This window comes from Symphalangus syndactylus, chromosome 9 (genome assembly GCF_028878055.3).
Source record: "Symphalangus syndactylus isolate Jambi chromosome 9, NHGRI_mSymSyn1-v2.1_pri, whole genome shotgun sequence".
NCBI classification, from domain to species: Eukaryota; Metazoa; Chordata; class Mammalia; order Primates; family Hylobatidae; genus Symphalangus; species Symphalangus syndactylus.
In genome coordinates this window covers 92,539,134-92,553,901 of record NC_072431.2, presented here as the reverse complement: position 1 = coordinate 92,553,901, position 14,768 = coordinate 92,539,134, and the positions used below count along the sequence as shown (strand labels likewise).

Below are 14,768 nucleotides of genomic sequence, written 5' to 3'. Positions count from 1 at the left end.
CTTTGAAAGGTTAGTGACTGAGGGGGCACAATGGAGGCTTCTGAGGTGCCTTATCTTTGATCTGGGCGGGAGATACTCAGATTATTCACATAAAAAGTTTCTCAAGCTCCACACCTTAAATCTATGCAATCTATTGTACAAGAGAACTTTTACAAGTTCATAGGAAAATAGAATTAAAAGATACGAATACAAAATATAAACATTTCTTGACACATGCCCCACCAACTTCAGTACGCCTTTGTAAGTGATAATACCAGCCATTTAGTCCATCCTCAACAAAGTGAGGTCCCGGGAATTTAACCATGTCAATGCAGTCTTTTTTATGTATTAACTGAAGAAAAATGGGTGTCCTTTAAATTTTTTTTTTTTTTGAGATGGAGTCTTTCTCTGCCGCCCAGGCTGGAATGCTGGGGTGCAATCTCAGCTCACTGCAAGCTCCGCCTCCCGGGTTCATGCCATTCTCTTGCCTCAGCCTCCCGAATAGCTGGGACTACAGGTGCCAGCCACCATGCCTGGCCAATTTTTTGTATTTTTAGTGGAGACGGGGTTTCACCATGTTAGCCAGGATGGTCTCTATCTCCTTACCTTGTGATCTGCCCATCATGGCCTCCCAAAGTGCTGGGATTACAGGCTTGAGCCACTGCGCCCAGTGCCTTTAAATATTTTTAAAGATTAGGAAACAAAAAGAAGTCAGAAGGAGCCAAATCAGGACTGTCAAGTGGATGATTAATGATTTCCCATCATCTCATGGAATTGCCCTTGTTTCATGAGAGGAATGAGCAGAAACATTGATATGGTGGAGAAGCTCTGGTGAAGCTTCCGTGGACGTTTTTCTGCTAAAGCTTTGGCTAACTTTCTCAAAACACTCTCATAATAAGAAGATGTTATCATTCTTTGGCTTTTCAGAAGGTGAACATGCAAAATGCCTTGAGCATCCAGAGAAACTTGCCATGACTTTTGCTCTTATCCAGCCTACTTTTGCTTTAACTGGACCACTTCTACCACTTGGTAGCCATTGCTTTGATTGTGCTTTGTCTTCAGGATTGTACTGGTAAAGCCATGTTTCAGCTTATGTTACAATTCACAGAAGAAATGCTTCAGGATCTTGACCACTTGTATAAAATTTCCATTGAAGGGTCTGCTCTTGTCTGCAGCTGATTGGGCCACAATTGTTTTAGTACCCTTGGGAGTGAAAAGTCTGCTCCCCTTAAATTTTTCATTCAGAATTGTATAAGCTGAACTAATTGAGGTGTCTGTGGTGCTGGCTATTGTTTCTCCTGTTAATTGTCTGTACAATTGTCCTGTACAATTGTCTCCTGTACAAGTAGGGCATGACCAATTTTTTTTTTTTTTTTTTTTTTGAGATGGAGTCTCGCTCTGTTGCCGGGCTGGAGTGCAGTGATGGGATCTTGGCTCACTGCAAGCTCCACCTCCTGGGTTCATGCCATTCTCCTGCCTCAGACTCGAGAATAGCTGGAACTATAGGCGCCCACCACCATACCCAGCTAATTTTTTTGTATTTTTAGTAGAGACGGGGTTTCACCATGTTAGCCAGGATGGTCTCAATCTGCTGACCTCATGATCTGCCTGCCTTGGCCTCCCAAAGTGCTGGTATTACAGGTGTGAGCCACCACGCCTGGCCCAAGATTTTTTTTTCTCACAAATTGATGTGGATGAACTGCCACTGTGGGCTTAAATCTTAAATCTTAATCTTAATATTGACTCTCACCTTTTTAAAATGAATTAGTTATTTGCAACTGCTGACTTCTTTGGAGTAATGTCACATAAACTTTTTGTAAAACATCAGTGATTTCACCATTCTGCCACTTGAGCCTCATAATAAATTTAATATTTGTTCTTGCTTTAATTTTAGCAGAATGCATGTTGCTCTGATAGGAGCTCTATCCAAACTGATGTCTTATTCTTCTTGGTGCCTCAAACTAGATCCTGTTTAGGCATGTTATAACAAGTTTTGTGAGTTTATTTTGGTGAAAAAAGTTGGAATCCATGCATAGTTTTTTCATAATACACATTTTCTGTGAACTTTTTAAAGACCCCTCTTATGGGTGTTATACTTACTAAAAATGTTCTTAACAAAAACCTAGTAGTCAGATACCATTTCTTATTCCTCAGATAAGCACAAATTTAAGTTTGACAACATGCTTTGTTGGCAGGACTATAAAGAAAAAAAGGCACTATAATATAATGCTGATAGGCATGCAAAATAGTACAACCCTGTGGACAGAAATCTGGTAATATTTAACAAAACCACAAATGCTTTTACCTTTTGACCTGGTAATTCCACATCTAATAATTTACCCTAAACATACAACTCCAAAACAGCACAACACAAGGTCATTATTTTTGTTAATATCAAAGGAAGAGAAACAACTCAATGTTTATTGGTAGAAGACTGGCTAAAGAAATAATGATATTTGCACACAGTAAACTTACATGGCCATAAAAAAATAAGGATAATCTGTAGGCATTAGTGGAGAATGGAGAAAGCAAGATGCAGAAAGGTCTATATAGCATGCTACTCTGTCTGTAAAGAAGAAGAGAAAATAATAATTCACATATGTATTTGCTTATTTTTTGACAGGCATGCAGGAAAAATAAAATGGAAGCAGTTAAAAAGTGTTATCTATAAGGAGCATGAGGAATGGGGAAGAGGAGATAGGGATGGAAGGGGAACTTGCCTCAATGTACCATTTTCTGTCATTTTGAGTTTTGAAATACGAAAATTTTTACATATTTAAATAATAAAATCAGAGAGGAAAAGTGTAAAGTCCCTGAACTGGGAACAAACTAAAACAAAGGAACCTAATGATCTATCAATCTGGAAACATAACCACACAGAGAATAGGCTTATTCTAAGTAAATTTTTAACACAATACTGACTCTCGATACTAGGGAATTATATTCTAAGGATAAGAAGAACTACAATGAAATCTTAAACTTCACTTGGCAATTTTGTTATTTATAATAGTTTTGAAGTTATTATTTCAAAATTATAGAATAAAGCAAATAAATAAATGTTTTTGTTAATGTTTTTAAGAAGCGTGATTTTTATTTTAAGGGAAAAGATACATAAATACAAAAAATAGGGGGAAAAACCTGTAATGTTAATTTAAATGGAAAAATCTATATGAATTCGAATGTTTTTTTTTTAATTGGAAGCTCTGACCACTTGAAAAGCAATGACATCTCAATGGCAATGAGCCCATCTAGCGCCCTGATGTCAGTTTCTTTTTTTTTTTTTTTTTTTTTTTTTTTTGAGACAGAGTCTCGCTCTGTCGCCCAGGCTGGAGTGCAGTGGCGCGATCTCGGCTCACTGCAAGCTCCGCCTCCCAGGTTCACGCCATTCTCCTGCCTCAGCCTCCTGAGTAGCTGGGACTACAGGCGCCCGCCACTGCGCCCGGCTAATTTTTTGTATTTTTAGTAGAGACGGGGTTTCACCGTGGTCTCGATCTCCTGACCTCATGATCCGCCCGCCTCGGCCTCCCAAAGTGCTGGGATTACAGGCTTGAGCCACCGCGTCCGGCCCCTGATGTCAGTTTCTAAGTTTTTTCCCCATTAAGGGTAACTAGAGTTTTTTAGAGAAATGCCTGATTTCAGATCTGGGACAGGAAAAGTCCAAGGTTAGCCTGTGCCACCTTGTGTTGTAGAACATCAGAAAGCACTCAGAGACTAATAGGATTATGTCGGAAGATACATACACCAACTTGAAGGAGCTCCTTCTGACCAAACTTGGGCAAATTTTAGCATCAAAAGGAATAATGACTTAATTGTTTGTCATACATTGAATAAATAATAAATCCATGAGTCCAGAGTGGTACTCAATAGATTAAGATAGATAGATGTCATTTACTATACCATTGGTACTATGATCCTAACTCCCAGTGAAATAATTGATTCAGGGAATGGTTTTACCTAAAACCATTAGGTGACAGTTATTGGGTAACAGGACATTTCCAACATCACAAAGTATCACTCATCAATCACTTGCCAATTGCAAAAGGAAACACTTTTATAACAGATATCTGGAGTCACCATATAACTTGGTGATCAAAGTTAGCAGCATTAATAGTGGGAAGGTACATCACCTGTCTTCAGATATGATAAAGTCCGAAGTATACAACCTCACCAATGACATGTTATTTACAAATATCTTGGAACTCAAATCGAAAAGAGCCTTTAGACTTCATATCCATTTCATAAGAATGACAAAAGCTCAAATAGCAATTTAAATGACACCATGAGGAAACTGCCAAAGAAATCCACATTGTGGAATATCTGCAAATCTGAACTCTTCAAAGAGTCAACGTCATATTGGAAAACAAAAAGGTAGGAGTACTGCTCCAGATTTTTGATAGAGACATAACCAAATATGATGCTTGAACTTTAATTGAACTCTGATTTGAAAAACCAGCTTTAAGATGTATTTGGGGGGCCACTTGAATATGGAGCAGATATCAGGGAATGAATTTTTATTTATAAGATACCGTCCTATTGTGACCATGTGACAGAAGCTCTTGTTTTAAGGAAATATTTAGAAAACTAGAAAAAATACAGTAAAATGTAGAGAATTGTTGAGCCTAGGAGGCAGACATAAAAGTGGTCATTATACTAGTTCTTCAACTGTTCTGCACATTTAAAATATTTTATAATAAAAATTAGAAAAATTAGATTTATCTTTTTACTTAAAAGATTATCAAGGGCAAATTGTTGAATTTAAAATGCATAGTTATAAAACAAATAATAGGCAATCATTTGCATAAAATGAGTATAGTACATATTGAAGAATCAATCTAATGTTTGTACACCTATGTTTATAGCAGCATTTTTACAATAGCCAAAAGTTAGGAAACACCTAGGAATCCACCAGCGGATGAATGGATAAATAAAATATGGTGTATACATACAATGGGATGTTATTCAGCCTTAAAAAGGAAGGAAATGCCAACACATGCTACAGCACAGATAAACTTTGAAGTTATTGTATTAACTGAAAAGAACAAATATTGTGTGATTCCACTTACATGAGCTATGTAGCATAGCCAAACTCATAGAATGGTGGTTGCCAGGAGTTGGGGAGAGGGAGGAATGGGTTATTATTGTTTAATGGATATAGAGTTTCAATTTTGCAAGAGTTCTGGAGACTGATGTACCACAGTGTGAATATATTTAACATTACTGAACTGTACACTTAAAAATGGCTAAGATGGTACATTTTTGTCACGTGTATCTTGCCACAATTAAAACATAAAAAATTTAAGTATAAAAATTAATAGTACATAGATATATTTAGAAGAATATATGTCCACACACATGTACAGAGTTGTTATTTCTGTAAATTAGAGTTTCTAGGCAATTTTTGCTTCCCTTTCCATCCCTAGATTGTTTTAATTTTTTTATATTGATCATGAATCCATCTTACTAAAAAAAAAAAAAAACTATTTTCAAAAGCAAAACTGGGAAGTTTTTTCAAAAGAAAACTGGGAAGTTTTCCCCAGATTTTCGGTGTTTCAGAAAACATGGTGATTCGAGAGCCTACTTTTTAGGGAAATGGATTTGCAGGAAACAATGGAAATTGTCAATGTAACCTGAGAATTTTAGTAAAAGCAACAAAAATCCTTTGTCCCATATGGTGAGAAGCAAAACAGGCCGCTGGCCCGTCCTGTGTGTTGCGGTTGCCGTGGAGAGCTTGGCCTTCTGACCCTTTGGCAGGGCCTGGCCAACCTGACCTTGCTCACAGCTGAGGCTCAGCAGCAGCAGGGCCTTTGTGGGAACTCGCCTGCCCCTCCCAGTGAACTATGCTTTGCTTGGTGCCTGGCCAGCAAGGAGGCGAAGTTTGTCTGCTGTTGTTGACCTGGGCTGGTCTGCCTCCCTGTCCTGAACACCAATTCCAGCATCTCACCTTGCTTGACTGTGCCCCGGGGGGTCGTTGGTGCCTCTCATCTCATAATTGCCTCTGTGACAGAGCCCAGTCTTTGATCTCGCCTCCAGGAATCCAATTCCTCTCAAAGTCTGTTAATCCCTTGGGTCCACGGGTTATTCCCGTACAGCATCCCCACTCCGATTACTCATCTCAACCGTGGCTGATCTCTGCATTTTGACCTTTGGTCCCTGTCAGGCCACAGGCCCTGTATTCTACTTGCGACGGAAAGACTTATGTCCTAACTGTTAATATGTTCACATAAACACACACAACCTACAGTATCATTAAAATGTTTTCTAAAATTTGTCATAGAGCAGTACTAGCATTTATATCCACATGGGATTTTGAAAACAAATGAATTATATAGTTCTATTTTGTTTTCCATTAATTTGTTATTTTCAGTTTAACTTAAGGTACAGTCAACATAACCTCAATATCAGATGATGTCTACTTTTTAAAAAAGTAAATATTTTGGAAACATAGAAAAGTACAGAGAATACCAAAACGAACACTTGTGTTTAGACCACCCAGATTCAGTGAATGTTAACATTTCGTAGTGATTGTTCTGGGTCTAAAATTCTCATTTTAAAATTACATTTTACTTCTGTATGTGGGCAGAGCGGGCCTCAGGGAAACAGTGAAGCTGTGAGTGTTCCCTCCCTGCTGTCTCCTGCCCTTCTGTTGCAGGTGACTGACCAGGCATCTGTGGCCCTTGGTGCCACACAGGGCCATGCTGGGCCTTTCCCAGCACAGCCGTGCTGGCAGCTGCTTCCCGGGGCTCTCCATGGAGCACTGGGGTCCTCAATTCTATCAGAAATGATAGAACTGAGTAGCATAAAAAGCTGCAAGCCAAAAAAGGAAGGAAAGTTTATTAGAACAAAGGAAGCTTATTGTAACTCTGTAAGCGGGGATGCTCCAAGCATCTCAGAAAAAAAGGGCCCAGGAAATGAACAGCTGTTGGAATCCCAGTTTGCTAGTGCTTCTCTCTGCTTCATTCTTTAATCCTATTCCATTTGCATTTTGAAAAATACCCTCCCTCAGCTTCTAAATTTACATGTGATATGTCCAGCCACATAAGAGGCTGACTATTAGACCTTGGTTGCAATGACACAGGTCAAGAGGAAAGAATCTCATTGTCTCATCTCTGGTCTAGTAAACTCTGGTGAGGGAGGTAAATATGAGGCTAGAATGACATGTATGACAAATATGAGGCTAGGATGACCGTATTAGTCTGTTCTCATGCTGCTAATAAAGACATACCTGAGACTGGGCAATTTATAAAGGAAAGAGGTTTAATGGATTCACAGTGGCAGAAGATGAAGGAGGAGCAAAGGGACTTCTTACACGGTGGCAGGCGAGAGAGAGCTTATGCAGGGGAATTTCCATTTATAAAACCATCAGACCTCGTGAGACTTATTCACTACCAGGAGAAAAGCATGGGAAAGACCCGTGCCCATTATTCAATTACCTCCCCCAGGTCCCTCCCATGACACATGAGAATTATGGGAGCCTACAATTCAAGATGAGATTTAGGTGGAGACACAGCCAAACCATATTAATGACACTTCTGTGATCCTGTGGATTTGCGGAGTGACAGAGATGATTTCAAGAAGGAAACCCCCTCTCCTGCACATGGCTACATATTCTCCAGGGAACAATTATTGCCGTCTGAGAATCACACAACAAGGATATCAGCAAAAGCTAGGAATGCCTTTCTAGCCCAGATACCTAGCACTGGGGAAAGCACAAGATATTGCTGGTGGTGAGAACAATGAAGACAGCTTGTTTTTTGGGTGGCCCACTGGTCATTAAAAGTATCACAGAACAGGATTTGTGTATGGACAACAATTCCCATATTTACAAATGAACAATGCTCTTAAGAGTTGGGTTAATGTTGCTGTGTTTCTTCAATCAGTGCTTAGGCTCTGTTGTGTCACAGATTTAGCTGGTTATGAGAAAACAGTGACAATCCAACCCCAAACTTTTTCAAAGGGCTAACAGTTTTATGTTGACCCTGCATGCATATTATAAAAAATTAGCTCCATTTTTGAGCAATATCTCATAAAATGCACACTTATATTTCTTTCTATATTCATTCTCATTTCTAAAAGTGTGTGTCTGGGTTATTTTTACCCTCGCAAGCCCTTTAAAATCTTTTCTGAAATAAGCAAGATACATATAAATGTGTAAAATGATGTCATGTTTATATTTCCATACTATCTCATAGAAACCTGAAGCATACGGCTACTAATAATACAATGATGTGCTTCAAAATGACGTTTCAGTCAATGAAGGATCACATATACAGTGGTGGTCCCATGAGGTTACAATGGAGCTGTAAAACTTCTATTGCCTAGTGACCTCATAGCCATAGTATGTGGTAGCACAATGCATTACTCACATGTCTGGGGTGATGGTGGTGTAAACAAACTTACTGTGCTGCCAGTTGTATACAATTCTAGCATATAAGTAATTACTATATTATACTTTTTTTCTTCAATTTTTATTCTAAATCAGGGGTACATGTGCAGGATGTGCAGATTTGTTACACAAGTGAATGTGTGCCATGGTGTTTTGCTGCACAGATCATCCCATCACCTAGGTATTAAGCCCAGCATCCATTAGCTATTCTTCCTGATGCTCCCCCTCCCCCAAGCTCCACCAACAGGCCCCAGTGTGTGTTGCTCCCCCACCGCGTCCATTTGTTCTCATCATTCAGCTCCCGCTTATGAGTGAGAATGTGCAGTACTTGCGTTTTCGTTTCTGCGTTAATTTGCTGAGGATAATGGCTTCCAACTCCATCCATGTCCCTGCAAAGGACATGATCTTGTTCCTTTTTATGGCTGCATAGTATTCCATGGTGTATATGTACCCCATTTTCTTTATCCACATTTTCAGGCTATCATTGATGGCATTTAGGTTGATTCCACGTCTTTGCTATTGTGAATAGTGCTGCAATGAACACAGGTATGCATGTATCTTTAGAACAGAATGATTTATATTCCTTGGGGTATATACACAGTAATGGGATTGCTGGGTTGATGGTATTTCTGGTTCTAGGTATTTGAGGAATTGCCACACTGTCTTCCACAATGGTCGAACTAATTTATACTCCCATCAACAGTGTAAAAGTGTTCCTTTTTCTCCACAATCTCACCAGCATCTGTTGCTTTTTGCCTTTTTATTAATAGCTGTTCTGACTGGCATGAGATGGTGTCTTTTTGTGGTTTGATGTGCATTTCTCTAATGATCAGTGATATTGGGCTTTTTTTCCTGTATTTGTTGGCCACATGTATGTAATTACTATATTATATCGTTATTTTAGAGTGTGCTCCCACTTACGTAAAAGGTAACTGTGAAACTGCCTCAGGCAGGTCCCTCAGGAGGTATCCAGAAGTAGACATTGTTATCATAGGAGGTGACAGCTCCATGCATGTTACTGGCCCTGAAGGCCTTCCGGTGGGACAAGATGTGGAAGTGAACGAGGGTGATACTGATGACCCTAATCTTGTGTAGGCCTGGCTAATATCTGTGTTTGTGTCATAATTTTTAACACAAAAGTTTTTTTTTAAATAAAATAAATTTTAAAATAGAAAAAAGCATATCAAATAAGGATATAAAGAAAATATTTCTGTGTAGCTGTGCAATGTGTGTTTAAGCTGTCTTCCTACAAAAAAGTCAAAAAGTTAAAAAAAATCAAAACGTATATAAAGTTAAAAAGTTACAGGAATGTAAAATTAATGTATTATTGAAGAAAGGAACATATTTTTTATAAATTTAGTGTGGCCTAAGTGTACAATGTTTATAAAGCCTACAGTAGTGTATAGAAATGTCCTAGGCCTTCACATTCTGTCACCACTCACTCACTCACATACCCAGAGCAACTTCAAGTCCTGCAAGCTCCATTCATGGCAAGTACCCTATACATGCGTACCATTTTTTATATTTTATCCCATATTTTTACTGCACCTTTTCTATGTTTAGATATATAAATGCTTACCGTTGTGTCACAGTTGCCTCCAATATTTAGTGCAATCACATGCAGTACAGGTTTGTACCCTGGGAGCAGTAGGCCATACTGTGTAGCCCTGGTGTGTAGTAGGCTGCACCATCCAGGTTTGTGTAACTGCACTCTGTGATGTTCGTGCAGTGATGAAATGGCCTAATGACACATTTCTGAGAACATAAGCCTATCATGAAGTGACGCACGACTGTGTTTTGACTATAAAGACAGTAATCATTTATAACTTTTTTTTCTGAAGAAAACAATTTTTAAGCTCAAGCTTGGGATGGAGAGCACATGTCTTCCCTGAAGCCTCCTCTAGTGCATTGGGTCTCATCAGCCACAGATAATTTGTTGGCTATTTTTATTTGCTGATGAAAAATCACCTCTCTAGGCTCTTCAGCCCTCAAGTGTTACAGATTTCACTTTCTGAGGTCATGGCTGCAAGACACATTTTCTTGACCAGCAGCTGTGGCCTGAGTTTTGGGTCGACAGTGAAATGCATAGAAACATAGCAGGCTTCCCCGAACACCAAGATGGCTCAGCTTTAAGGAAGATATAGGACTGATGCCAATACTGCATGGCTGGTGACTCCTGGGCTCAGCCTCTGAATATCTCCCTGTCACTCCCCAGGAAGGGTGAGCAGGTGGTCACGGGAGGAGGCCGAGAGCATGGAGAGAAACTCAGCTGAGGGAGTCATTTGCTCTGGGGTCGCCTCAGCTTTTGTCTTTGCTCATCTCAGCCCCTGCAGGGTATGTGGGCTGCGCCCGTGCCGGATCAGCTATGTGCATCAAAGCCCCTTATTCATGACTGCTCGGCAGTGGAGGCAGTGAGGCACAGGCACTCGGTCCATGCAGTCCTCAGTGCGTTCTTGTCCTATATTCAGTATACCCCCATAATTCCTTGACTGAGTGCTGCAAGAGAAACTGCACCAAACAAGAGTCAAGTCCTCCTGTGTCCCTGTGGGTAAACAAAAGTTCACAAACCAGCTGTTCAGCCAGGACCACATCTTCCCCATGTTTTTTATGCTAAGCAAAGGGTCTGGCATATACTAGGTCCTGGTCAAAATTTGTCCAGTGAATATACACTTTTGACCTCTATTTTTTTTTTTTTTGATGGTGGAAGGGATCTCACCCAGGCTGTATGTAGTGCAGTGGCGTGATCATGGCTCACTGCAGCTTTGACCTCCCAGGCTCAAGTGATCCTCTTACTTCAACCTCCCAAGTAGCTGGGACTACAGCTGTGCACTGCCATGTCTGGCTAATTTTTAAATTTTTTTTTCTAGAGACAGGGGTCTCACTATGTTGCCCAGGCTGGTCTCAAACTCCTGGGCTCAAATCATACTCTCTCCTCGGCCTCCCAAAGTGCTGGGATTACAGGGATGAGCCATCGTGCTCGGTCTGATCTGTGAATTCTAATTATTTCATATGCAAGTTGTTTCATGTGTCTAGTGTTTATAAATGTTAAGTGATTGCCTAGCAAGTAATTTCTTTCTATTTTAAAAGTAATATCTATCAAAGATGTTTGTGCTGTTAAAAGGCACGATGATTGTAACATGAAGCCCTAAACTGCTTCTTTCCATCTGTGTTTCAGATTATTTGAATATATTTTGCTGTATAAGGATGGAGTGATGTTTCAGATTGAGCAAGCCACCAAGCAGTGCTCAAAGATGACCCTGACAGAGCCCTGGGACCCTCTTGACATTCCTCAGAACTCCACCTTTGAAGACCAGTACTCCATCGGGGGGCCCCAGGAGCAGATCGCGGTCCAGGAGTGGTCGGACAGAAAGTCAGCTAGATCCTGTAAGGGTTCAAAGGATCTAAGCATTGTATTCAGGAGGCATGATGGGGAAAAATGTTTAAGTCCTTTAAGGAAGGTAGTTTTTAGGGAAACATCCGCTTAATCAAAAAATTTTTAAAGCCTCCACTTAGGTCTGCATGTTACTTTGCTCACTATGGGCAATGGGATCCAAGCTTCATATTTGAAACACCTCAGCCTTCTAGTGCCACCTGCACCTCTCTGCCACTTTGGCTCCTGTGAACTTAGCCTTGATTTTGACATTTTATGGTCACCCCGAGGTCTGTGACATGGAAGGCATCTGTCTAAGGCACACATTTGAATCGGGTGCCTCCTTTTCTTTCCCCCACTTCCTAAAGTTGCAGGGGTCAAATCTACTCTCATCATGCTGAGTGTGCAAACCAGCCTGCTTTTATGTGAAGCCATTCTCTGCCCTGCTGCTGATATATGCCTATCCCAAGACAGTTTTTACCACACAGGCATTCATGCTGTAGAACACAGTATGGTGATTTCTCAAAAAATTAAAGATAAAACTGCCATATGACCCGGCAACTCCACTTCTGTATGCCCCAAAGAATTGAATGCAGAGACTCAAACAGATATTTGTACACCCATGTTCACAGCAGCACTATTCACAAGGGCCAAAAGGTGGAAACCCAAATGTTCATCAACAGATAAATGGATAAACAAAATGTGGTATAGTCATACAACAGAATATTATTCAGCCTTAAAAAGGAAGGAAACACCAGCACATGCTACAACCTGAGTAAACCTTGAGGACATAATGTTAAGAGAAACAACGCAGGCAGAAAATGATAAATACGGTACAATCCTACTTACACGAGGTATGTAGAGCTGTCAAATTCATAGAGACAGAAAATCGAATGATGGGTTCCAGGAGCTGGGAGAGGAGGAATGGGAAGTTAGTGTTTAATGGAGACAGAGTTTCAGTTTAGGAAGATGAAAAAAGTTCTGGAGATGGATGGTGCTGATGGCCAACAAATGTGAATGTACTCAAGCCACCAAACACTTAAAAATGGTAAAATGGTAAATTTTATGTTATGTACATCTTACCACCATAAGAAAAATTATGAACTTCTTGCCTGTCTTCTTTATTCAAAAGTCAACTTTTTTCCTCTTATAGATGAAACCTGGATTGGCATCTATACAGTCAAGGATTGCTATCCTGTCCAGGAAACCTTTACCAAAAACTACAGTGTGATATTGTCCATGCGGTTTTTTGACATCCAGCTGGGTATTAAAGACCCCTCGGTGTTTACCCCTCCAAGCACGTGCCAGATGGCCCAACTAGAGAAGATGAGCGAAGACTGCTCCTGGTGAGCCTGTGCATAGGGAAGCAGCAGCATCGGATGTCAGTCCCCTGTGGCCCCAGCTGGAGATGGATATAAGACTAGTCAAGATGTGAATGCTAATTGGAGAGAAATGTAATTTTAGGAAGATGCACATTGATGTGGGGTTTTGATGTGTCTGATTTTGACTACTCAAGCTATGTTTACAGAAGAAAATTGAATGGTGAGAGTGTGGCCATATGAGCTGACTAGATGGCTAATATGGACACTTTGGGTATTTCTAATGCCTGTTCAGGGCTGGTTTTCTGCATGCACAGGTATACACACAATGCAGTGCCATGCACATAGGGAGGGGTCAGTAAGAGAAGTTTGCCTTGGCAGCAAGCATTTATTGTTGACATTATTCAGAATTAGTGATAATAAAAAGCAGAGTGATTTTGGTCAATTTTATTATTAATTCTTAAATTCCCTGCAGAGAATGCCCCCTTTGTTGCTGCACCGGGGTGGGCATTGCTCCCACTGAGCCCTACTCCACCCTGCCCCTGCACTCCCTTGGTTGCCAAAAAAATGATACCTTAAATCCCTTCCAGACTTAAGAATTTTATAGCATGGCCCAATTGCTATAAACATTTAGAAGGAAATGAAAGCTAAAATAGGAAGTAATTATTCCTCTAAAGAAACATTTTGAGCAAGGCAGTTTAGAGAATCCTAACGTCTACACTGGTAAAGCACGAGCCATGTAAGCTTCCTTTTTTTCTATGCAAGAGTATTGTTGTATGTGCTGAATCTTCACAGACTTGTCAATACACAGGCAGTATTCTATAATAGCACTGAAGTGGGAGTCAGGAGACTATTGTCTCCTAACCCCAGGACTAGAGTTCCCTCGTACTCTCACTCCTTTGGTCATTAAATGCACTGGGCTTGCCCACACTTTCGCCTTCCTAGAACGCTGCTTCATATCCTCTCTGTCTGACTTCTGCATCTCCTTCTAGGTCAGCTCATTCACAAGAGCTGCTCCGAATCCCGGATGAGTTGCACCTTGCATCTTGAGCATGCATTTCTCACAACAATTATTAAGCTGTGTGATAATTTCTACTTTCAGGACACTCATCCATTATCTTGGCTGTGAGCTCCTCAGGTACAGGTACCTTGTATGTTTACTTTTATATCCCTAGCACAAAGCAAGTGCCTGGCACATGGTCAGTGCCCTAAGTATTTGTAGAGTGAAGAATGCCAGTCTCTCTTGTCCCTAGTTTCCTTATGTGTTAAATGTGGTTGAGTTTGTCCATTGCTAGGGAGAGACTTCCAGTAATACAATTTACTATTCTAGATGCTTCTACTGTTATGTTTTATCTGCCCATTTATCTTTTTTAGTTACCAGGAAAAATGTGTGACACCTATATTATAATGAAAACAATCTTATTACTTATAGTTTATCTATATTAAACAAATTTAATTGCATTTTAAAGCATTCTTTGATATTGTTGCTTTTGTAATAAATATGGATAATCTTGGTTATAAGGGAGTTGAAACAATGCTCTAATAAATAAAGTGCTTCATGTGATCAAAACCAAATTTGTTATCTTCTCTCAAAAGCCTGCTCTCCGTCTTACCTTCCCTAAACTCCAGTGTTCAGTTGCCAAGGCCAGAAGCTTCCAAGTCATTCTTGACCCATTTGTCTCCCTCAGTCCTCATTGGCAGTCAATATCCCGAGTCC

The 14,768-nt window shown here is 40.2% G+C and overlaps 1 protein-coding gene across 1 annotated transcript in view; it reads left to right on the top strand.

Annotated features, from left to right (window-relative positions):
- Nucleotides 1-14,626, top strand: part of EPDR1 (ependymin related 1) — a 32,409-nt gene extending 17,783 nt beyond the window's left edge. Inside the window, 2 exon segments of the mRNA XM_055293383.2 lie at nucleotides 11,538-11,746; nucleotides 12,886-14,626. Of these exon segments, the coding sequence (XP_055149358.1) occupies nucleotides 11,538-11,746; nucleotides 12,886-13,082 (406 nt within the window). The 3' untranslated portion in view covers nucleotides 13,083-14,626.
- Nucleotides 14,627-14,768: the final 142 nt, after the last annotated feature.